This window comes from Mus musculus, chromosome 13, assembly GCF_000001635.26.
Source record: "Mus musculus strain C57BL/6J chromosome 13, GRCm38.p6 C57BL/6J".
In the NCBI taxonomy this organism is placed as follows: Eukaryota; Metazoa; Chordata; class Mammalia; order Rodentia; family Muridae; genus Mus; species Mus musculus.
This window is the reverse complement of record NC_000079.6, coordinates 73,730,677-73,755,790: the sequence shown is the minus strand read 5'-3', so window position 1 is coordinate 73,755,790 and position 25,114 is coordinate 73,730,677. Positions and strand designations below refer to the sequence as shown.

The following is a 25,114-nucleotide window of genomic DNA, read 5'->3' as shown; positions in this document are numbered from 1 at the left end:
CCTTGAAGCCTGGGGCCGGATATCTGCAGTGCAGCCCTGCTGGAAAATAATGCCAGCGCCTCAAAAATCCAGAGGGTTCACTGTTGGATCCCAGAAGGACTTCCAGATAATTGAGTAAAACCTTCCAGCCACGTTTTACACCCTTAGGGACAGCCGTTCAATAAGACCACAGGGCGGATGGAGACTGAGGCATGGTAGGTGGACCCTTTCCAATAGGCTGAGGAACACAACCTCTGAGCATTTCTCTGTGTGCCAGAGGACCTGCGTGTACATTGCTAAGGGTGGTAAATTCTTACCAAACTGACTCAGTTTTTCATCTTCTCACATTTTAAAGTTTGAATTTTGCTTTAAAGACCAGATTAAAATCTACCTCCCCCCCCCCAACCAGTTCTCTTCTATTTCATTACAAGAAGAGAGAAGGAGAAATATGTTTGCCTAGCAGTTGCTGACTTAGATAACTCTCTTGGCTTAATCACCCTGTTCAAACCTTAAATATTTGACTTATGTCTCATGACAGAGTTAGACAAACATAATGTTAAAAAATTGCTGCCATCAAGAGTGAACGTCTTTGTGTAAATAATGCAAGTCATTAATTTCTAGTTCCTCGGGGCATGAGTTAAAAATACATTTTGAGGGTGAGCTTTGATTGCTATTGAAGGACTGCAACATCACATGGCCCTCACAACTCTAAACTCAGTATACCAGGTCAGCCTCCCCCCACCCCAAGGCAAGCTCGATCCTTTCTACAAGACAAATTGCACAGTCCATAGATGTACAATACCAGGATATGGCTGAGTCCAGAGACAAATACGTATTATATATATGTGTGTATATGTGTGTGTGTGTGTGTGTGTGTGTGTGTGTGTGTGTGTGTATATAGAGAGAAGCAGGGTCAGGGCTGATGTATTCAGAGCACTTGCATATATAGATGCATGAGGCTGTGAGTTCAATACTTAGAGGGGAGGGGAGGGGAGGGGAAGGGAGGGGGAGAGAGATCACCAAGTAGCGGTTGGTTCAGCTAACGGGTACATGTAGTTCTACTGTACCCTGTGTTATGATTATGAATGTTTTACCATAGGTGTGGTGTATGTTTGAGGAGATAGATATGTCACCCTGACTTAAAAAACAATATCTCTCCTACCCCCTTTTTCTCTGTTTCTGTCTTTCTCCCTCTCTCCCTCTCTAAGTTTGTGTTCTAGGTTATCAAGTAAGTGAAATTAATTTTTTGTTGTTGTTATCGTTGTTCTGTTGTGGTTTCTGTTTTTTGTTTTTGTCTTTGCATGCATGTTTGTGCACCGTGTGTGTGTGTGTGTGTGTGTGTGTGTGTGTGTATGTGTGTGTGTGTGTATGTGTGTGTGTGTGTGTGTATGTACCTAGTATCCTCAGAGGTCAGAAGAGCGCTTTAGATCTCATGGAATTGGAGTTATAGATGGTAGTGAACTACCATGTGGATGCTGGGTACTAAACCCAAGTCCTCTGCAAGAACAACAGGTGCTTTTTGTTTTGTTTGTGTTTGTTTTAAAGATTTATATACTTATTTTATGTATGTGAGTACACTGTCGCTCTCTTCAAACACACCAGAAGAGGGCATCAGATTCCATTACAGTTGGTTGTAAGCCACCATGTGGTTGCTAGGAATTGAACTCAGGACCTCTGGAACAGCAGTCAGTGCTCTTAGCTACTGAGTCATCTCTCCAGCTCATGAACTTAATTTTAAAAAGAACAGGGGCTGGCGTGGTGGTGCACGCCTTTAATCCCAGCACAGGAGGCAGAGGCAGGCAGATTTCTGAGTTCGAGGCCAGCCTGGTCTACAAAGTGAGTTCCAGGACAGCCAGGGCTATAGAGAGAATCCCTGTCTCGAAAAAAAAAAAGGAAGGGTCAGTCCAAGGGACTGGGATGCCTACACCCTACATGACCACTTGGCAAATGTTTCCTTGAAGATAACTGCAGAATCAAGACATCTCCAGAACCAGAACCATAAAAGCACAGGCCTGGTCCTGAGAAAGTTCAGAAATGAAGACCATGAGACAGGGGCCGGCCATGAAGATCAATCTAAGCTACCTCCTAGACATAGCAGCTGTGTGGAACAGATTCCAAAAACAGAGATGCCTTGAGGTAAGAGCACAGATGTCTCAGGTGCAAATGGCCTTAATTACAAGCTTTCTGAGCAAGTCACGGGCAGCTGTCTCAACAAAAGCTAGGGCCACATACTAAGAATGTGATTCCTACTTCTAAAAATTCACTCTTCTGTGCGAGGAATACAGTTCTCTTGTAGAACAATTTCCTAGCACATGCCTAGGTCCAATCCCTAGTACTGCAACAAACAGATACTACTTGTTCAGTCCCAAAGGAGGCAAAAGAAAACAGCCCTGGCATTCACTGGAGGAGCTGTAGACCCAAGAGAATAAAGAGTGGACAATTTGCTGTGAGAAGCTAGAGATTTCAAAACACTGGGCTTGGTAACTGATAAAAAAAACACTGGGCAGGAAGAAAAAAATCAGAGATTAAGATTAAGACAAGACTGTACAAGCTGGTACAAGCACACCTCTCACTCCACCATGCTACCCCCTTCCACTGAGGCTACTCACCTCCACTAGCATGGGAACAAAAAGCAATGTGACCTTTGCTCACAAAGGAATGAGCAGAAAGTCAGCCACAGAAAGACCACAAGAAAATTGTTAAAGCCTTGAGGATTTAAGCAATGCATTCCAAGGACCTGATGTCTTGAAGGAGTCCCAACTGAAATCGAACCCTATCTGTTTCCCCGGGGTGGGGGTGGAGGAGTTTCCTCCTTGTGGATCTAGCAGTGATTACAAAGACAATCTAGGGGGGTTACACTGTGTTTCCAGAGAGCCATGTGGAAATCCAATCCCAGGTGCCTTACTACTCCACATAGCAGCTCTCACTTCACTGGGCTACACAACCACAGTGAGTTCCAGCACGGAAAACAGCTGACCCCAGAGGAACAGACCGTGATGGGAATGAGCACCTTTGCAAAAGTTTAGTTGAGATGAGGTGATGCTGTGGTATGTTGTGGCCACTAATTCCATGCCTGGCACCCTCATGGAAAAAGATCTGAAGGTTCTGAAGGGAGACACAGAAGAACCCACCAGAGGTGACAAAGACTCTATTCAGCACACAGCCTTCCAGACCTTTGTCCTGTGCTCTTCCTTCCCACTCTGTAAAATCCCCAAGTACCTTCAGGCAGAACCTTGAGAAGGAGAGGCCCTCATTCTTATTCTAAGGGTCAGACCTTGAATAAATCTGATTTCCCCTCCAGCTCACATTTCTTGAATATTGACTTTTGAGTGGAGACAAATCCAGCAACAACATTTACCATCCTGGCAGAAATAAAGATATTTGAGACATCCATGCCCCTCCCTGTGGCTATCAAACTACTGAAACTACAGACCCCCAAGAAGTTGGAATTTTTCTCAGGAATCTCATGCTGGGAGAAGGAAAAGGCTGCGTGAAGCCTAGTGCTACCCAGAAGGAAAGCTTATTTCCAGGAAACAGATGTCTAACACTTGTGACAACTCCACAGACCACCTTGCAGGGCAGACTGGAGCTCAGACAATGAAATAGGTAGACCAACCCTCAGACCAAGACTCTTAGTCACACAAATATCCTGGCTTCTAGTTACACCTAAACCTCTCCTCAATTCCTCCGAGAGACTGGGTCAGGAGAGCCTACTGCATCTCTTTGTTCCTCTTCCAAGTGTGGCCGTACGGATAAATCTTTTTCTGCTTCTCACTATTCCTTGTTCATTTAATTGGCCTGTTAAGGACAGGAGACTGAGCCTGGAATGTTAGAGCAGCCAGGGACCAGGTTCTGACTCTCTCTACTCCAATAACAATACTACAACACTCACTGTAGGAACAGTATAGGCTCAGGAGCCCCCAAGTCCACAGTTCTCAGCACAAAGGAGATTTAATTGCCCCAGAGGGAGAGTGGGCAGGGAATAAGAGACAAACACAGGAGATAGAGGATGAAGGAGAAGGGAACAAGGGAGAAGGGAAGGGGTATTTATCCTGGAGGGAGCCTTTGGTAGAGAGGTGACAGAGGTGGCCCATTGGTTAGTGGCAGTTTATAAATATAAAATAGGAAGCCCCCTGTTAAAATGAGGTGTTTAATTTTAATTGGGCATGTTAATTAGATGAGCCAAAGGGGGCTTTTGATAGCTGGATTTCAACACTTTGATTCCTGGACCTTGGTAGTCAGCCTCAGGAGGAGGAAGTGGCCAAGGCTAGCTTTAGGAATGTAATCTAATGGTTTTTTAGCAAGGCAGAGGTAATCAGGGAGAAGGGCGAGGCCTGCCAGAGTTGTTTGCCATGCTCAGGCTGGCTAGAGGCCCTTCACTCAGTACATCTAGTTATTTCCTTAAGAATATTAGTTCTTAAAACTAATTTTTAAAAAAATTCAGAACTGCATTGACTATCGAGAATCTGACAGGCTGAGAACTCCAGTGAGGTGTGACACATCCGTGTGACCACTGGCACATCCCTGTGACTACTGGCTAGTGTCTGTGAAGTATGTACACCGTGTATAAATATGCCATCCCGTGTGAGTAGCATGTGCCCCTCAAACAGCTAGGAAGGGTAGCTTGAGGTGGACGTCTTCCATAGCTAAAGTCTTTGGGGAAAACAGGCTGAGCTGTAGCCCCGAGTTGAAACCAAGTTCTACAGCCTACAGAGCTGTACAGTTAGAGCTCAGCGGTTAAGAGCACTGACTGCTCTTCCAGGGGTCCTACGTTCAATTCCAGCAACCACATGGTGGCTCACAACCACCTATAATGGGGATCCGACACCCTCTTCTGGTGTCTCTGAAAACATACATAAAATAAGTAAATAAATCTTGAGAAAAAAAAAAAGAAGAAGAACTGTGCACTCAGACCTGGCCCTTATTTAAATGTTATATAAGGGTGCCTCATAAAATGTCCCTGGGAAGAGGGCACAGACACTCTGACTAAAATCCACCTGAGGCAACCCAGGTTCTTCCCCACAGTACCAGATTCAGAGGCACGAAGAGCACAGCTTTGCTTCCTCCCCTCGGGCTTGTTCTAGGCTGGGCACAACTGCAAACGTGCTTGCCCAGACACTCAAGGGAGCCTCAGAGTCGCCCTGGCTGCTTTCCCATCCTTGTCATGCTTTGTGGCTTCAGCTGCCACACCTTCTCTTTCTCCAAGGCATGGCTAAATCCCATCACCTGCTCCGGTTTACTCTCCTTATGGCCTGCAAACCCCTGCCGCTCCTGCACAGCTTGGGTAGGATCTGGGGACTGTAAATCTGATGGCCACACATGGTACTTTTCTGTGAAGACTGCACCCTTGCAAGTCCTGAGAACAACTGGCACCCAGGGCTTGCTGTTCCTGGAGCACGGTTATGCCTTCCCCCAAGGTGCCTTCTGTAGTCACGACTGTTGTGTTTTATAAAAGGATAAAGAGGGAAGGAATACATTTGGTAGATGTGCAGTCAGGTGTAGGGGAAGGGAGTGCCTCTGCTGGCCCATGCTGAGGCATCCCTCTCCCCTGAGGGACCAGTCACATGACGACGGTATGGTATAGAATAGAGTTTATTCAGGACATGGAGAAGGGAGTTGAGAGGTTAGTAGAGACAGAGAAAGGCACAGAGAGAGTAGAGGCCGGCCATGAGCACGTGGAGGGGGGAGGAGAATGAGGAGAGAGGAGGAGCGGGACATGAGGACAGAGGAGGAGCGGGACATGAGGACAGAGGGAGGGTAAGAAGGCAAGAGAGAGGAGGGGACAAGCAGCCCCTTCTATGGTGAGTCGGGCACACCTGGTTGTTGCCAGGTAACTGTGGGGCGGAGCCTAGACAAAAACGCTAACAACTGCTATTGGTGCTAGCTTCTTCATCCATCCTCTTGGGCCAGCCTGGGTGGCAGGAAGTGCTGCCTCAGTTCTGAGGGACGCCTAGGATGCATTAGTGACACTTCTTCCCCTCCTTATAGGACAGAGTCTTATGGATCTCCGACAAAGGCTGGTGGCACACGGGACTACAAGGAATATGCCCCGAAACTCCAGCCTCAGGTTAACCAGAGACACTTTCAGGGCTTCCCTGAGAGAAGAGGTCTCCTTCTTGTTCTTTCCATCCTCAGGGGATCCCTAGAAGATGGGAAAGCATGGGCCAGGTGCCTGGCTGGCATCAGCCAACCTCTGCCCAGAATGACTGGCAGCTCTAGGCAGGGCTTCGGTCACACAAATAAGCCCAAGGACTCTCAGGAACCGCCCAGTGTTTCAGGAAGGAGGCTGCAGTTCCACTCTGCTGGATATCATTTCTGGACATGATTAAACAGGAAGGAAATAAAAGACCCTGGCTGAGATTACTTTCAGAAGCCTAGCTCTCCGGGCTCTGCATTGCCCACTGTTAGAAACCAGTGATTAACCGCTCCTGTTGTTGTCAGAGGCAGCTCAGCTCTGCCATTGTCCCCAAACCTGAAGCCGTCAACCCATGCCTGGCAACAAAGCTGTGGGTTTGGGGTCAGGCACAAAGCGCGGCAGCACCAGCAGGAAGCAGAGGCCCATTCTGAATTTCCCCTCCTTAAGCAGGAAGAGTGTAAACTGCCACGCAGGTCTGGATGTTACCGACTTGGCTTTATTTCTAGATGTAGGTCAGAACTCACACTGGCACTGGGTGTAGTAGTGCACTCTACTAACCCAGGCACTTGGGAGATGGATAAAAGGATCAGAAGTTCAAGGTCGGCCTCACGGAGGACCTAGGGCGTTAAAAGCCAGCCTAGGCTACCTGAGACCTTGCCACAAACAAATCCTAAAACTGCTTTTGTTTGATCGACCTGAGAGTTCACCTATGAGTAACTTTCGGGCTATTCCATTGAGGTGGCAGTCCAGAACCTTCCAGTATCTCCAGGGCATTTGATTGTGCCTGTGAGTCATGAAACCCTACCTGGAGGATTCCCCTCCAGCCTCCTGCTTCAGCACCTGGGCAGCAGCTTTTGAGCTGTGAGGACACCTGCTGGGCAGAGCTGCAGTGTGAAGCTGCTTTGCTTCCTCTTCTGCTTGGTTAGGGACGGTGGAAGATGGAGGAAGGGCTCTGGCTTTCCCAGGGGCCGAGAGATCCTGCAAGAACTCCAGGGAAACGGATGAAAGCCAGATCCTCACTCAGAAAGGGATTTCTTTTTAGGATCTGTCAAGCAACAAATGGCAGGAGGAGGCCCTGGGGGACTTGGGCAACTCTGAGCTTCAGGCATCTTTCCATAGCCCACAGCTGTCCTTGCTCAAGGTCTACGATCCTCAGACACCTGTGTCTCAGACACCACCTGGTCAGTGACCTCCTTCCTCCGCAGTCCCTCCTGTCCCAGCGGCTAAGGGAGGAGTCCTCACTAGAATGTGCCTCTGTCTCCCAAGGACACAGCTCTGTCTCCCAAGCATGCAGACCATGCTGATCCTTCCTAGAGATCATTACACACAGGATACATGAACATATAGGAAACCTGCTAACCAAGGAGTCCCTTTCCAACCAAGCGACCCCTAAACACCGAACCAGGAATTGCTCCCCAGGGGATCCATCAGCACTAGCTCCTCCACCAAAACGGACCCTGCCCAGATAATTAGGGAAAACATCTAGCTATCCCATCAGCCTGCATAGAGTGAAGCTGCACAATGAACTAAACTCAAACACCCTGACTTTCTATTAGTCAAAGCTTTGTGTGTGTGTGTGTGTGTGTGTGTGTGTGTGTGTGTGTATGCTGTGTGTATGTGTATAAGTAGATTTATCATATATATGTATACATATGTTATATATGTATATACACACATATATGTTATATATGTATTATATATGTATATATATATGTATATATGTGTGTGTATGTGTGTGTATGTGTGTACACACACACATACACACACATACATACACATTCTCTGTATAGAGCATAGCAGGCTGTGGTCCAGCTAGTCCAATGATGGCTGTCTATCAATAGAAAGGAAGGCCTAGAATTCAGTAGTTCAATCCACAAGTCTGGATATTTCAGATGGTCTTCAATATATGCTAGAATCCCAAAAGAGTAGGTTCTAATTCCAGTGAAGGAATGAACTTTGAAGAGCAAGGGCAAACCAGCAAAGAGGGAGCACTTTCTTTTTTCACATCCTTTATAAAGGCTGCCACCAAAAGGTATGGCCCAGATTTAAGGTGGGTCTTCCCACTTCAGATGATTTAATTAAGAAAAGTCCCTCACAGTTTTACTCACTGCTTGGGTTTTAGTTCATTCTGGATGTAGCCAAATTGACAACCCAAAATAGCCGTCATAGTCTTCAAGTAAATTTCCAAGAGAAGAACACACCATGTGGCCTTCAGTCTTAGCCTCTTTAAGCTTCAAGGTATCCTAGACTATATAACTCATGAAGGACACACATTTCTTACAGTCCTGGAAGGTCAGGATCAAAGTGTCTGCTGATGGCCAGCCTCCTGGCTCACAGAAGTAATTACTAAAACTTGTCACTCATCTGGGGAAGGCCCAACAGCTTCATTTTCCGGCCTGACCCCCTGTGGTGGTTTGAATATGCTTGGCCCAGGAAGTGGCACTATTATAAGGTGTGGCAATGTTGAAGTAGCTGTGGTCTTGGTGAAGGATGTGTGCCACTGTGTGGATGGGCTTTGAGGTCCTATGCTCAAGCTCCACCCACTGTGCAAGAGACCCTCCTCCTGGTTGTCTGCAGAAGAGACAGTCTTCTCCTGGCTTCCTTCTAATTAAGACGTAAAACTCTCAGCTCCTCCAGCACCATGTCTGCCTGGATGCTGCCCTGCTTTCTGCTATGACGATAATCGACTGAACCTCTAAACCATAAGCCAGTTCCAATTAAATATTTTCCTTTATAAAAGTTGCCTTGGGTTGGGCAGTGGTGGCACTCGCCTTTAATCCCAGCACTCGAGAGGCAGAGGCAGGCGGATTTCTGGTTCAAGGCCAGCCTGGTCTCCAGCGTGAGTTCCAGGACAGCCAGGGCTACACAGAGAAACCCTGTCTCGAAAACAAAACAAAACAAAACAAAACAAAAAAACAAAATATAAGTTGCCTTGGCCATGGTATCTCTTCACAGCAATTAAACCCTAACCCTATCTGGCTTCCCAAGGTCCCACCTCTTCAGACTGAAGCTTTAGGGTTAGGAACAGTATATGAATGAATGGAGGGGCTGACACAGACTTCTCTCTGCTAAGGTTAGGAGTGGCTGGAGAGATGGCTCAGCAGTTAAGAGCACCGACTCATCTTCCAGAGGTTCTGAGTTCGATTCCCAGCAACCAGACACCACATGGTGTCTTAATGGTCTGTTATGGGAATCTGATGCCCTCTTCTGGTGTGTCTGAAGACAGTGATGGTGTACTCACAAACATAAAAATAAATAAATCTTTAAAAAAATATATAAAACCATTCCCTCTGGCAAAGATAAGGCAAGGCCCTGCTGCCTATATCACATCTGCATCTCTGCTGGGCTGTGTCCCCTCTGGTTTACTGGCCTGACCCCAAGTCCTTTGCAGCTCTATGCTCCTGTTGCAGTACAGTACCTGATGTTACCATCATGAGATCAGGGTGCTAAATCCATTTACCTGAACTTGGGTTTAAAACCACAGCTGATCTTCCAGGTTAAGCTCTTACCAAACATGAGCAAAGTGCAGGATGCTAACATTAGCTGAACATAGAATTCAGGGTTAGGGTTAGGGTTAAGGTTAGGGTTAAGGTTAGGGGTTAGGGGTTGGGGGTTAGGGGTTAGGGGTTAGGGGTTAAGGTTAGGGTTAAGGTTAGGGGTTAGGGTAAGGGTTAGGCTGATTCAGGCAGGAACTTGAGGGGGACAAGGGATAGGGTTAGGGTTTAATTGCTGTGAAGAGATACCATGGCCAAGGCAACTTATATTTTGTTTTTTTGTTTTGTTTTGTTTTGTTTTGTTTTCATCCTCCACAGTTCCACTGAGGGCTTCTCTTTGCAGATGTTGATAATATCCTTGAGGTAAGGTTACAGAGGTGTTCCATGAGGCAGAACAGAGAGACCTTGGTGGACCAATGGGAATAATGACCCACCTGGGTGCCCACCTTTATTCCCCTTGAGCATATGGCCTGCCCACTGAGTACCCGCTTAGCTGCCCTGCCCTGGTCACTGAATTTCTGGCTTAGGTCCACACTTGGGAATGGGGGAGGCCTCCATGGGTTATCCTCTCCATCCCACACTGCTGTCCACTTGGGCTAGGATACCACGCTTAACCCTCCTGGGAATGTCTCATATAGAGCCCCCAAGACGTCCTAGAGAATGAGGGCACCACCTTGGTGGGTCAGGGCTTAGATGCTCAGTCTCCATGGAGACTAGATGTATTGTTCAGCCTGAGCTGGGCATGCAGAACAGCCATATCTGGGGGAGCACGGAGTGACAGAAGAACTGATGGGGGTGCTAAGATGGCTCTATGAGGCAGGGGCAACAGGTATGCAAATCCCCCAGAGCAAGAGCACCCCAGAAACATGTCCCAGACAGGTACCTCCCTACAACATGGGCCACCCTGCTGCAAGACAAGCAACCAGGACAAGGTTGTCCCTGGCAATGTTCTACATGTCTGTCATGCTTCTCTTAGCCTTTTATGTCCTGGATCCTTCACAGCTTTGTTTAGATTCAGATCCCAGGACCTCTAATGACCTCAGTAAGCCCCCTTCCATTTTATATTCAGTTCTTGAAGGGATTGGTCTAAAAAGAGAGGGGCAGATCCTCAGGAGGTCTGAGTCTAGAGTGCATTCCTGAGCAGAAGAATCGGACACACCTTGACGACTGCTCAGCAGCAGAAACCTCCTTACCCACAGTCTCCCTGGGACTCCTTTCCCTCCCTGAAAGCCTTTTGTAGCTCTGAGTTGGCCAAGACGGAGCCTTGAGGAAGCTACTGCCTTCTCAGGACTGCCACCCTTCCTAAAATCTGACTCCTTACCAATGCTCAACTCCCCTAGGACATTCATTTGAGCAGCTGGCAGCCTGGACCTTCACCTTGATAACACAGGGGCTTCTATAAGCACAAGTGGATGGCTTCATACAGGTGAGCCTCTCGTAGTTCTGACCACTTGAGACTGACTGGCTCAGGGTCTCGCCAAATATGAGGAGATCACCTTTGACAAAGGTGACAAAAATGAGGGGAACACCTTAGTCAAAGGCTGTAGATCACCTTGAGCAGCAGCAGCCCCCAGTGGGAGCTCTCTGGTCCTATAATTCAGGTTACCCCCCACCTCTGGAGATGGCATCCCTTGGCTTTTGATGGTGCTTGGAAGGGCTTCCCTAACAGGGATGCTGGCTAGTGACATAGTGGCCACACCACGCCTGAATGGAAAGGCAGTTCCCAAGGGACATGGGACACTCCCAGTCACTGTGGCTCAGTATGTCCTAACAAAGGCATAGCTGGCAGAGACCAGGACTATGAAGAGATAGCCTTTACCACTTGGGACTCGGTAGGTAAGTCTATATTGTAAAACTTGTTGCCTCTGAGAATGGAACCACAATGCAGTAACAGTGCCACACAGAGTCCCCTGAACAACTGGCTGGCCAATGGTCCCAGAAACATGAATGCCTAAGGAAAGGGGTCAGAATGACCCTTAGTGCTACTTGTCAGAAGTCAACTCAGTAGTATGTCCTGAGTGATGGAAAGAATCTCGGTTGACCCACTGGGGGGCTGGCTATACTACACTTCTACACCCTGTCTCCTTCCAGGTATCTCAGAAAAATGAGTCATTGTGAGTGAGACCTGTCGGGAGCCCTACTGGTCACAGGATATGCCAGAGTGTGTCCTGGATATGTCCTGCCTGCACTCCCCATCCAGAGCATCCTCAAACCACAGCACACAGGAGGCAAGGAGCTGAGCTACACCAGCTGAGCTCTGCCATTGCCCAGAATACCCAGCACATGTTGACCATGGAGCCACATTACCTCTGCATCTGTTAGAGCCTCCCACGGGAGCCATCCTATTCTCTGGAGCCGCTTGTGAAATGCTATGTTTAGTGGCAGGTGGCTGGGGACCAGCATCCCACAGCCCAGGCTGGATTCACAAGTACAGGGAGCTGCAGAGTTGTGCTGGGTTGGACAGGTACAAAGATGATGGCCTGGGCATGCCTGCCTGTAAGCCAGTGTGACAGGGACCTGTTCCTGGGAAGACATAGGTTTCTCTTGTGCCTGAAGCTGGAGGAGACCCAAGCCCACAGGATCCGCAACCCCTACCTGGCCCATACCAGTCCTACCTGGCCCATACCAGTGCAGGTCCAGCCCTTAGCTAACTTATCCCAGGTAAAGAAGGGCATCAAGTCTCCAAGGTTCTTGGTTTGTTGTAAGTTTCTGCACACCAGGAGCATCTGTGTCCTGATCCCTATTCCCCCCTACCCCTTGCCCCCAGGCCTGATGGACACAGGTGAACTGCAGGAGGTGGTGGGCAATGTTTTAACTTCAAGCTGCTGGTACTTCCTGCTCACTTTACTCTGCTTTCCCCTGAGCCCCTTTAGGGAGCATTGTTCTGCAAACAGAGAGATGAAGCCCCCCCCCCCCCCACACACACACACACTCACACTACCAGGGGCATTGGTTAGCCCAGGAACAAGGGCTGTCCCAGCCCTGAGCTGTCTAGCCCAGAGGGACAAGAAAGCTGTAGTTGCCAAGCAACGAGATGGAGACATCAGAGGCTCTAGGAGCGTAGGGCCCCAGGGAGGGCACAGGTGGCCAGCAGAGGGGGTGCAGCAGAGCCTGGTAGAGGTGGCTTCAGGGGACTCCCTGGCAAGCAACTGACAAACACCTGGCCTGGGAGGCACAGTCAGGGCCGCTGGCCATGCAGGCTTATAGCGATCTCCCAGTGGACCACAATGAGAGACTGATGTTGGGGAGCTAAACGGGGGCATGGGTACAAGAGCCATGACTTCAGGGCATTTCCCAGAGAAGCTGAGTAGGGCTGGTGTCCCTGAGTTTCCTGATGGCACCAATACTCTGTGTCCTCACCTATTCCCTGTGAGAGTCCCTGGTCCCTGCAGTTCTATCACTGCAGGGCCTCCTTACAATCTCCTTTTTTTTGTTGTTGTTGTTGGTTTTTCGAGACAGGGTTTCTCTGTATAGCTCTGGCTGTCCTGGAGCTCACTTTGTAGACCAGGCTGGCCTCGAACTCAGAAATCCGCCTGCCTCTGCCTCCCGAGTGCTGGGATTAAAGGCGTGCGCCACCACGCCCGGCCCGTAATGACTTCTATTCTGGACATTCACTTGGAGGCGAGGGCTTTAGCCTACACATATCAGTCCATAGCAGGGGGTATTGTTTATATTCATTTTCTGCGGGATCCCCTAACCTAGCAGTCTTGTTTCCACACCCAGGGCTCTTTGTTGGCTCCTTAGCTCCAGGTGGTGTGGCAGCCCCAGACAACCCCCGCATTCACCTTTGGGTGCCTGTCACTGCTTGGTCTCAGCACACCACAGATTTCTGTCAGTCTATCCTGCAAACCCAGTATAGCAATATAGCAAAGTCCCAGCTCAGAAGGTCTTCCTCCCCTGCTCCTTCGCGTGCCACCAGGCAAGGAGGCCCTATACCCTGGCTTGTATAGGCTCACCTAACATGTTCTCAAGCTGAAACCCGGAGCCAGGAAATTCTGAGCATACAAGCCTTCCTCACCCACCACTGTTCATCAGCACAAGGTCTGAGTGTTCCTCACAGTGCAGGAATTGACACACCAGAATGGAAATGAGATGCTAACGCTGCCCCCATTGGCATTTGCTTTGCAAGGGGTCTGTCTGTCTGTCTGAAGGAACAGACACATAATGGCTTACTGAGGGTACACTCACCATCTGGTTCTTGCTTGCAGATTCACAGGCCTCCAGTTGGGGCTCCCAGGAATCTCAGTGGAGATAGTGATGTACACAAAGCAACCAAGGGGCAAAAGTCAGCACCCAAATGTCCCATTCACAGCCCGCTTTATGCCAATTTCATCACATCACAACAGTGGACCATCTTGTTCAGTCACAACACTGACTGCACAATACAGAGCACATAGGTATGACTGGTTAGGAATACCTGAGGAGACAAGCCTACTCACAATGCTTGTCTCCTTCCAGGATGAGGCTCGAGTCCAAGGCAGAAGGCTCACCACTTTACAGTACTAATAGGCCCCATCCCATGTAGCCCACACTGTTGTCTCTTTGCTGGATACAAGGTCATAAGCCACTCAAAAGCCCCATCACTTCAAGGCTCACATGGAAAGCTGGCTTCATCTACTTTAGTATCTGAGAATTCTGAGTTATGGCAGCTTAGAGAGGGAAACTGAGGCTGGGCCTTTCTATGCATCACAAGGAAGAGTGGTTACACCGCCAGTATCCCCAGTCATATTTCCCTTCATGGTTTGTCTAAGACAGTTTCACTCTGTAAACCAGACTGGAGCTCACTAGCCTTCTGCCTCTACCTCTATCTGGGTAATGAGATTAAAGGCATGTACCACTATGCCCAGCCACGTGCTTTCTTAAATTCTGTTTGCCTGGGTTTACAATTAGTTTTTGTTGTTGTTGTTTTGTCTTTATTGATTATAATAGACAGTGTCTCATTCTATGGCATGTAGTAGACAGTGTGTCATCTTGAAACTCACTATGCATCCCAGGGTGACTGCCTCAGCCTCCTGAATGCTCAGATTACAGGTAGGGGACTGTACACTAAGGTATAACGATTTGCCTTTAAATTTAGAAAGAAAGCACAAGGCAAATAAAAGAATTTCTGAGCAGAAAATAATTTCTGATACACTAGATAGGACTTCCAATACACCAAAGATAGCTTGCCTGCCTGCCTGCAATCACGGGGTGTGTGTGTGTGTGTGTGTGTGTGTGTGTGTGTGTGTGTGTGTGTGTGTGTACACGAACTCACATGTCATACCCACATCTCAATCCCACCCTTGGCCCCTACAAGGACCACAGTTACTGGTAATAGGATGTAATTTGGAACAGGAAGATCCTAAGACAAAAATATCTGTCCAAAGAACACCTTGCTGAGAGTAATTTAGATGATAAAGGGCTCCTCTGAGAACAGCTGCCTTGGTGTAAATTGATTTAATCAGATTGACGCCCCTCCTACTTCCTTGAAAGGAGCCAGCATCAGGTGCTCTCACCTCCAGGAGGGGAGGACAGGGAAGATGTGGTTTTCTCAGACCTCTACTTCCTGTTTACATCTTCTTTCCACTTCCCTCCTACTTCCTTGAAAGGAGCCAGCATCAGGTGCTCTCACCTCCAGGAGGGGAGGACAAGGAAGATGTGTTTTTCTCAGACCTCTACTTCCTGTTTACATCTTCTTTCCACTTCCCTCCTACTTCCTTGAAAGGAGCCAGCATCAGGTGCTCTCACCTCCAGGAGGGGAGGACAGGGAAGATGTGGTTTTCTCAGACCTCTACTTCCTGTTTACATCTTCTTTCCACTTCTTTACATCTTCATCCATCCACACATGTGTACAAACACACATGACACATCCACATCCCACCCTTGCATATTTTATCACACACACACACACACACACACACACCCTGTGTTCAAGGGCAGGCAGGCAAGCTATCTTTGATGTATTGGAAGTCTATGTATTGTATCATATAGTGTAGTTCTCTACTCATTCTGGAGATGGCCCAGTGGTTAAGCGCACATACTGCTTTTCTAAAAAAAAAAAAAAAAAAAAAAAACTTGAGTTCAATTCCCAGCACCCATATCCGGCAATTCACAAATGTCTATAACGCCAGCTCCAAGGAATCCGACACTCTCTTTTGTTTTCCAAAATCACCTGTATACACATGGCATTCACACACACCCCTAAATAAAAATGAACAGTTTAAAAAAAAATAAGTATAAATTTTATAAATTTCACTATAACCCACCATTCTAAGTGAAGTTAGCAGCACTAAGCACATGGACCCGGCTGTGCACTTGCGTACCTTCATCCATCCATCTGGTAAAATCCAGATCTCAAAACTGAGACTCTATATGGCACTAAGTAACAGCGCCCACCACCTCTGGACCACCTTCTGGCTCTGATAATGTGACAGTCCAGCAGCTTCATATAAGCAGAACTACACATACATGTCCTTTTCTGTCACTCAGCAGACTGCCCTCCTGTGCACCTGTGTCCTTTTCTAAAGGCCGGGTGACATTCCATTATCAAAAGGTAAAATTCGAATGAACTTAGCTATTTTTTTTTCTTTTTTTTTGGTTTTTCGAGACAGGGTTTCTCTGTGTAGCCCTGGCTGTCCTGGCACTCACTTTGTAGACCAGGCTGGCCTCGAACTCAGAAATCCACCTGCCTCTGCCTCCCGAGTGCTGGGATTAAAGGTGTGCGCCACCACGCCCAGCTTGAATTTAGCTATTTTGAGCCACCAGTCTTAGCTGGTGAGTTTTATAAGTGGGGACAGGAAACAGAACCACAGGAAACACCTGACTGGTTAGCTCAGGTTACCCCGTTTTAAAGGGTTAAAGTAACAAACACCTCTTTACCAGCCTGAGTGTCAGGCTGGCTACCTGCCACTTCCTGTAAGAGTCCATGTGATGATATGGAATTTGGTATGAGTGGTTTCCATGTTGGTCTGGTTTCAACAGCTGGTGCCTACCGCAGAGGGTCTACCTAGACAACATCCTCCATGACTTCACTTCACACCATTCCTGCCTCATTGTGGTTCCCCACTCTCCCTCTGAGAGACCTGGACTGCTCTGCCTTAACTGCTATGAACAACACTGCTGTGTATCTTTCTGCATCTCTTCAATCTGGCACCTGTGGGGATGCAACTGTTGTTAATTTGGTTATCAAATAACTAAATTAGAAGTTGTATCAGATCCATCTGTGATGTGTGTGAAAATGTGGGAAAGTGGGCACCATGACACTTGCATGGTCAGAGGACAATGTGCGGGAGTCAGCTCTCTCCTCTCACCATATGGGGTCCAGGGATTGAACTCGTGTTGCCAGGCCTGGGGGCAAGTACCTTTCCCTCTGAGCCATCTTGATAAGCACCAATGACTTGAGGGATTCTATACTGTCTTCTCTCAGGGCTTCGCTATTTGACATCTATCAGCAAAGCACAGGGTTCCCATTTCTCCATATCCTTGATAATATTGATATGTTCAACTTTTTAAAAATAGCCATCAGGGGTATAAAGTGATTTTTTCATTATGGGTCAGATTATTTTGTTTTAGTTTGGTTTGGGGTTATATTTTAGTACTGGGATAGGAGTCAGGGGGCAAGGGTTCTAACACTGAGCTACATCCTCAACTTAAGCTATGGTTCCCAACCTGCATTTCTCTGCTGACCAGTCAGTTGAGCATCTTTTCATGAGTTTATTTGCCAGCTATCAAGTCTTTTTGCTCATTTTGAGGTGCTAAGGATAGAACCCAAGGCCTTTTCTAGGCAATGCTTTGTCACTGAGCTGTATCCCCAGTCCCTTTGTCCATTTTTTAAACATTTTTTGGAGGGGGGTGGGTGTTTTAGTTGCCAAGTTACAGAAGTTGATCCATTACCAGGTAGATAATTTGCCAGTGTCCTTCCTATTCATATTTAACAGATTCTTCTGTCCCTGCAGTTTGTTTACCTTGTGGGTTTAGGAACTGTCTTCCTCCACTTTAACAAGCATGCAGTAACTGGCATCACACACACACACACACACACACACACACACACACACACACACACACACAGAGCTGGATCCCCACAGACCCATTTCTACATGTGAATAGCACTACCAATGTCATCCAGTTGCTTCCTCTGCAGCTGAAGCTGCTTTAGTTCACGCTGGGGTACCCTAGACACAGATGCTCAAGTGTCTGTTACTCCATCAGGTTGAGGAAGGCCAAGTGTCCTCTTGAACACAACCATTCCTATGTGTTTGTCCCTCTAGCAGGTTGGAGAGGGTGGGTGTCACCTGGACACGGAAGTTTTCATGTATTTGTTTCTCCTATTAGGCAGGTGACACCAGAATGGTTGTCATCTTGAATGCCCTGGGGTCAAGGTTCCCTGCTTTGCTGCAGGGTCTGCACCAGCACCGGGAGGCTAGCTCAGGGTCAACCCCATCCGAGGCCTCCAACACAGGTTCTTCCTATCTGGTTGTGAGTCTCTTTTGGATGTTGTTCCTTTATTTAAAGAAAATTCCTTCCCATATGTGATGTGATGAGTCTCAACCCTAGCCTATTCCAGTTGGGAGTTAGGGGGGGAAGAAGCCAAATTAAATATTATTAGCAAAGAAGAGAACAGGACATGCATGGAGCATTTTCTTGTTGGGCCAGGTTAACAATCACCAAAGCAAGGCTTCTTTCACAGCAAAGTGACAGAACTTGAGCTGGCGCTGCTCACCGAGAGCTAGAGGCATCTCACCGATTACCAGGAGGGCCACACCCTATGAAATATTTAAGCAAAAAGTAAACAGTCTGCCCAGCGGGCTGCAGGTTTTCAGGCACCAGAGCCTGGCCATTAGCTCTCCAGCCTCAGCAGCCTGAAGGGAGGCAGCCTAGTAGTATTTCTGTACAGGAAACCCAGGCAAGGCTTGGGATACAATTTTACCAAGACTCTCCCTAAGCAAGACCTAGAACTGTAGTGAGAGACATTGCCCAATGTGTGAACACACCACGGAGCTGGCACTCCTCACGGGCCTAACTTAGAAGTGTTCTTGTAGAAACTTCCTCAGAGGCCACAGAAAATATGCTAAGCAACAAACCACAGAGCTACTTGTGGTGAACACAGAGACTCATAGGTAACAGGAAAACAGGCACACCAAGGCAACACTAACTCACATGTGACACTAGAGACAACAAAGAGACAGCACAGAGACAAGACAGCACTGGAGGCCACACACAAACACGCATGCAGATAGAATAGACACAACATGTAAACACACAGATAATATACAGGCACACAGAGACACAAAGAGAAAACATGACATATATACATCATAGAACTCATATGAAGACAACATACATATAAGTAGAGAGACACAAGAAAACATATATTCACAGCATAGAGACACTGCAGATAGTAAGGAGACACACAAGGACACATAGACTCACAGCCACACACACATGTGGAAATATGTACACATCAGGACTTCAGCTTGGACATACTGGGTACCTGACTGAAGAGGGCATTGTTGTAGAAGGTGAGATGTTCTCTTGATCTGGGTCTCCAGGAGACACTAGATCTCTGTAGTCAAGCCCTGAACCACCACCCCTCCAAATATAATTATCAAGGATTGGCAGACATGTGGTCCTACCAGCCATAACAGTGACGGGAAGCAAAATGCCAACCTCCAATCAGGGACCCATATTGGTCTTTGTCCTGGACAGGAGTGAAACCACAGGAGTCTGCAGCCCAAATGCCAGGCAGGGCAGGAGAACGAACGGGGGAAGACAGAGAGTGCCCCAAGCCACTTATGACCTTCTAGGCTGTGAGGATCTCCCAGGAGCTCTCCTTGGGAAGCCTTGCACATATGGCTCTTTTTGCTATCTGGAGACTTCTTTTCCTTGGCCCTTCTGTCTGGGGGGCACTCTCAGTGACTGTCCACTTGGTGACTGTGATGGTAAATGGTTCTGAGATCACCTTTGTCACTGGCCATGAGAACTCTCACCACAATCCCTTCAGCTAGACAGCAGAGAGGGCCTTCTCTCTGGACCCTTGCCACGGGGCCAAGATCTTTCCTGTGGGTCTTTTGTGCTGAGTCATCATCACCCCTTGGCCCATGCACCTTTCCCTCTGCCCCGCTGCTCACTGGAGATACAATAACAACCAGGGAACAGGGAGTCACACCTAGCAAGTGGCAGACTCACTTCTGTCCCTTTATGGGTGCCATCTTCATCTAAGTAAACAGAACACAGTTCAAAAGCTCAGCATTGAGACATGTGTCTAATGGGACATAAGGCTGAGCAGGCTCTGCAGACATGAGACACAATATCACGCTCATATCCCTCCACACAGCAAAGGGAGACCATCCATGCCACTGTGTGCAATCTACTCTTGCATACCCCACCTAATGAGATGAGACCAAAATACTCAAGGGTGCTGGTCTGAGCCAAAGGGTCAGCTGGTCCAGCACCCATGTATCATGGTGAATCCGATAGAAGTGGAAAACCTTGGGAGCTGGTGCTAAAGGAAATTGCAAACCAGGAGACCTGATGTCTCTGGAGATTTAGAAAGTTCATTGTCATCACCTGCCACACATCTATAACCCAAGGTTGACTCAGGACAACACCCCATCCAGCGCTTGGCTCCTGGCACTGTGCCCGAGTCGGACCAATAAAACCTGTGTTTGTTTTTTCAAACTTAGTTTACACTGTGTTAATGAAACACCAAATAATAGGTCTTCTGTTCCCACGTAGGAGCACAACACAGAACCACTGGATTGACCGCTGTCTGGAACTGACTGCCACACGGAATCCCACACAGCTGGAGCCAGCTGTCCATGGACGGATGCAGTCAACCAGCCAGGAGACTGCAGAGCTAAGTACTGTACTGAGACCTACATCCCTAGAATCCACACGGGGGTGACAGAGACTGGCCCAGCCCTATCTCCAGCCTCCAATGGTGTCTGACCCCCCTGGACAGCTAACCTCTGGGCCTTCTAGACAGAAGTCAAAGACACCACCTACAAGAGAGGAAAGGAGGGTGGAGATTTCGGGGCTGAGAGGTCTCCTGGTGGGTCTGCCTAATCCTGTCTCATCTGCTACATCCAGGACTTTGGGTCACGTTCTTCCTCTACATTACATTAACTGCCTGAAATGGGAGAGGGAGACATGGAGAAGTCTCCATCCATGCTTGTCCCTTGGCATCCTGTCTCCAAGGGCCTCTGATGGGGTTTATAGTCCAGCATAAAGGATTTGGAGGATGAGAGGCAGAAGACACTATAGTGTTGGCCTGACTCATGCTTCTGGCTCAAGGTGTTGTAGGTGTACAGTATTCCTAGGCACCAATGTCCTACCCAAAAGGCGAGACTAAGTACTAGAGGCTGGAGTTCTTCATGAGCATGGCAGGAGCCAGAAAGCCCAGGTCAAAGTCAGCATAGACCCGAGCCCTATCATACCATCCATCAGCAGATTCTCTGCCTAAACAGTTGGGAGAGACTTTCCAGGAGAACAGTGGGGCTCCTTAATTCAGCAACAAGAGGACCTCAGTAGCTGGGGTTGTCCTGCTTTCTCACACCCACACCCTGAGGTAAGCAGGCAGACAGCAATATGTGACCTTGCTGCCATGCCAAGATTAAGGAAAGTCAACTGCTATCCAGCAGGACAAGCATCCTGGCAACCCTGACTGTCCCCTAAAAGCATGAGACAACTCCTGACCTAGAGCTCAGAACAAAGACAGGTGGAGACATAGCTCAATATGCCCATGATCTAGGCAATCTAGGGAATGGGTAACTGTAGCGAGTATGTACACACAGACAGACAGACAGACACACACACACACACACACACACACACACACATCAATGCAATGCCCAAGTTCACATGGGAAACAGCAACTGCTCAGATTTTGCTATATATATTAACTCCCCAGGCAAGTGACCATTCTAAGTTTTTAGTCACAGTGTCACAGCATACCCTCATCCAGGTCTCTAAAAGACTGCATGTGTGCAACATGAACATAGGTACCTGTGATAGGGCCTCTCCCCAGCTCAGCAGGGCAGGGCATCTGGGTATCAGGTTTTCTTAGACCAGTGCCAATCCAGCTCTGGAGACCCTACTCAGGAAGGCAGACAGGTAGGTAGGGTTCAGAAGGTAGTGGTCTCTCACAGAATGCCTGTCCAGTGCCATCTGTCCTCCAAGTGGGTGGGGCAAGCACCAGCTCAAGGGCCAGATCTGGTTTCATCTTCACTCTGAGACCCAAAGTAGGGCTCTAACACAATCTGGAGAGTGCATTGCGAGAGCATGCTCCTGTCTCTTGTTACCCAGAAAGCCTGGCTTAGCAGATGTGTGGCCAACAATAAATTGTAGTGTTCCAGGATTCCCACAGGTAGGCATGGGTCACAAGTCATTCTAAAGGCTAGCAAGTCAAGTGGGCATCCACAGTGAAGTTGCATTCACAGTTCCCAGCAAAGGCTGGCTGCCTCAGTCTCCCTTGTACCTTCAAAATCCCTCACCAGGACAGAGGAGACAGCTCCTATTCTCAGCAGTCCTAAGTGTGGGGGATCCAGAGTTAGTGGTCAGAAAACAACCCCGAAGCTATCCTCCACCAACCACCAATATTCCACCGATTCTTACAACCACTCTACAGAATGTTACAACCTACAAGGTCCACAGGACATCAGGCAGGGCCAAGGATTAGCAGGACTAAATTGTGGGACAAAGGACACCAACTGATTCCAGAGCCAGCGCTGTAACACTTGATGACCTGCAGCTATTCCCAAAGCCAGCAGGCAATGGCCACCTCCTGACACCTGGGCAGTCTATCACTCGCTGCTCCCACAGAGGTAGCAGTGACCCACTGGAAGGACGGCTTAGCTGCACCTACCATAGCGGCTGGGCTCGCGGCAGTAGCGCAGAATGGGCAGCGCATCTACTTCTTGTATTTTCAGAGCGGCCGCCAAGCTGGGGTCGGGATTGGGGTCAAGGTCGGGGTCGGGGTCGGAATCCGAGCACAGGCGCTGGTTGCCGCCTTCTGCCCTGGTTCCCGCGTCCCCTGTCCCGCTTTGTGCTGGGGTCACCACGAAGCGCTGGGACATGTTGGCGTCGGAACGCCAGGCGCCGCGATGACTGCTGGATGCGAAGACTGCCGGTGCTGACCGTGGGTCTCGGGGATCGGGGCGGGGCAGGGGCGGGGCACGAGGTGGGGGCGGGGCAGGAGGAAGCCGAGGCGGGGGTGGGGAGAGACAGGACAGGAGCAGTGGGGGTGGGGATGGCTGGATGGAAGTGGGTGGGTCTGGGAGAGTATAAGAGAGGACCGAGAGGCTTCGGGGCGGTGAGAAACTTGGGCTAGGGGCAGAGGGTGGGACTGGGGCAGGAGGTGAGAGCAGAAAAGAGCGAGAATGAGAAAGGGAGCAGGCACCTGGATAGGAGACGGGAGCGAAATAGAAGAGGCAGGTAAGGGACGAGTGGGACTTGGATGAGGTTGCGGGCAGGAGCACGGGCGAGTTGGGACCTATGGGAATGACTTGTCCTGAACCTAAACAGTCGATGCTTTGGGCAGGAAGATGCAGGGCATATGGCCCGGGAAGGGCATTCGATGGCCTACCTGATAATGGCAGTACAGATTTACTGGTCACTACCTGTCCACAAGACTGAATCTTTGGTGGTCACTTGAGTGTAGCTCTCCTGCCCGGGTCCCACCCCTTCGCCTAGCCCAAGATTCTCACAGCCCCTGATGCTTCTCAGCCCTCTCTTATATTCTCCCAGACTCACCACTTCTATCCGGCCATACCCACCCCCACTGCTCTTGTCCTGCCCCTCCCTGCCCCACCTTGATAAATGCCTAGGATACTCCTACAGCCCCACACGCCTCCGACCCACCCACCCCCATCCTCCTTTGCCAACAGCCTACCAGGTCAGAGGGATCTGACACAGGGCCAGACTGGGATGGGACAGGCTATGGAATGGACGGTTAGGTGTTCCAGCCAAGCACAGTTCATTCAGGGCCTAGGAGGGTCAGGGAATGCAGTGTTGGATGACTGTCTTCTAAAGGGCCAAGGTAAGGTATTTTGGGAGTGAGGGCCTTTCTGGCCAATGGGCCTAGAGCAGCTGTTATTAACTTGTAGGTCATGACCCCTTTGGCAAACCTCCAAAAATATTTACATTAGGAGTCATAACAGTAGCAAAATTATAGTTATGAAGTAGAAACAAAACTAATTTTATAATTGGGAGTCAACCACAACATAAGGTTTTGATACTGTTGGCATCCTAGATTTATGCCTGGGTTGCCAGACTCCTGGGAGAGCGAAGGATGGGAAAGAGCTGCTCAGGTGACCTGGAACAAGTGGACATTGGAAGGGGGACACCAAGTACTGTGTGCTCAAGGTCCTGACATAGTTCTTCACTGTGATGGTTTGAATAAGCTTGGCCCAGGGAGTGTCACTATTAGGAGATGTGGCCTTGTTGGAGGACGTGTGTCACTGTGAGAGTGGGCTTTGAGACCCTTGTCCTAGCTACCTGAGGACAGTTTGCACCCTTTGGATGAAGATGGAGAACTCTCAGCTCCTCCAGCACCATGCTTGCCTGGACCCTGCCATGTGTCCTGCCATGAGCACAATGGACTGAACCTCAGACCAGTTCCTACTAAATGTCCTTTATAAGAGTTGCCTTGGTCATGGTGTCTCTTCACAGCAATGGAAACCCTAAACCTTCTTTAACATTGGTTGTGTATTTGTTCACTCAAACATTTATTAAAAGCGCCTTGTGTCAAGCTCTGAAAGTGACAGGAGGCAGATATTAAAGCACACTGGGCCTCTCTGAAGCACACCTTGCAGAGTGGAGCAGAAAGAAGGTATAAAGAGGCAAAGAATAAAGGAAGGAAATTTAAGGGAACTGGGTCCATTATGGTTAATTGTGGCTCAGCTATCATAGCTGTCCTTCAGCAGTAGAGAGGCTGACAGGAGAAGGTCAATTAGCTGCTCCCACCTATACTGTAGCCTGGATGTTGCATCTAGTACTGTGAGTGATGTGTGAAGCCTCTCCAAGATGTATCCAGCTCAGGAGAAAGATAGTTTCTCTTTTGAAAACCAGGGTGTCTTTCTTAGGAAGTTAGTTTCACCACCCACCTCCATTTGCCTGGCAGCCAGAGAAGGGAAAGCCAACCAGGGTGGGAATTCTCTCACATGCACAGACATCTTCTCGGGATCCTGTCCCTGCAGGAAGAGGCTCTCCTCCAATCAATCTCCTTCAGTTTTCCAAGGTCATTCTTGGCCCTTTCTCCCAAGATGAACTTCTGGATCATATTTTAAAGTTGACATGTATTGGTTACTTATTGAGTAACTATTACATGTTAAGCTTGTTGCTTAATATCTGACAAAAGCAACCTAAGATAGGAAAGGCTTGTTTTGGTTCATGGCTTAGGAAGGGACACAGCCTATTGCAGTGGGAAGTCGTGATGATGATGTCATGAGGCAGTTGGTCACGTTGAGCCCTCCAGAGAAATGAGTGTCGGTGCTTGGCTGACTCCTACTATTTTATAAAGTGAGGT

At 48.6% G+C, this 25,114-nt stretch overlaps 1 protein-coding gene across 2 annotated transcripts in view; it reads right to left on the bottom strand.

Moving 5' to 3' along the window:
• Slc12a7 (solute carrier family 12, member 7) overlaps window positions 1-22,739 on the bottom strand; it is an 83,703-nt gene extending 60,964 nt beyond the window's left edge. For both annotated transcript variants that reach the window (XM_006517170.3, XM_006517171.3), the window contains exon 1: window positions 22,454-22,739. In XM_006517170.3, coding sequence (XP_006517233.1) covers window positions 22,454-22,664 — 211 coding nt within the window. In that variant the 5' untranslated portion in view covers window positions 22,665-22,739. The remainder of the gene's footprint in view (window positions 1-22,453) is intronic.
• Between the last annotated feature and the right edge of the window lie 2,375 nt (window positions 22,740-25,114).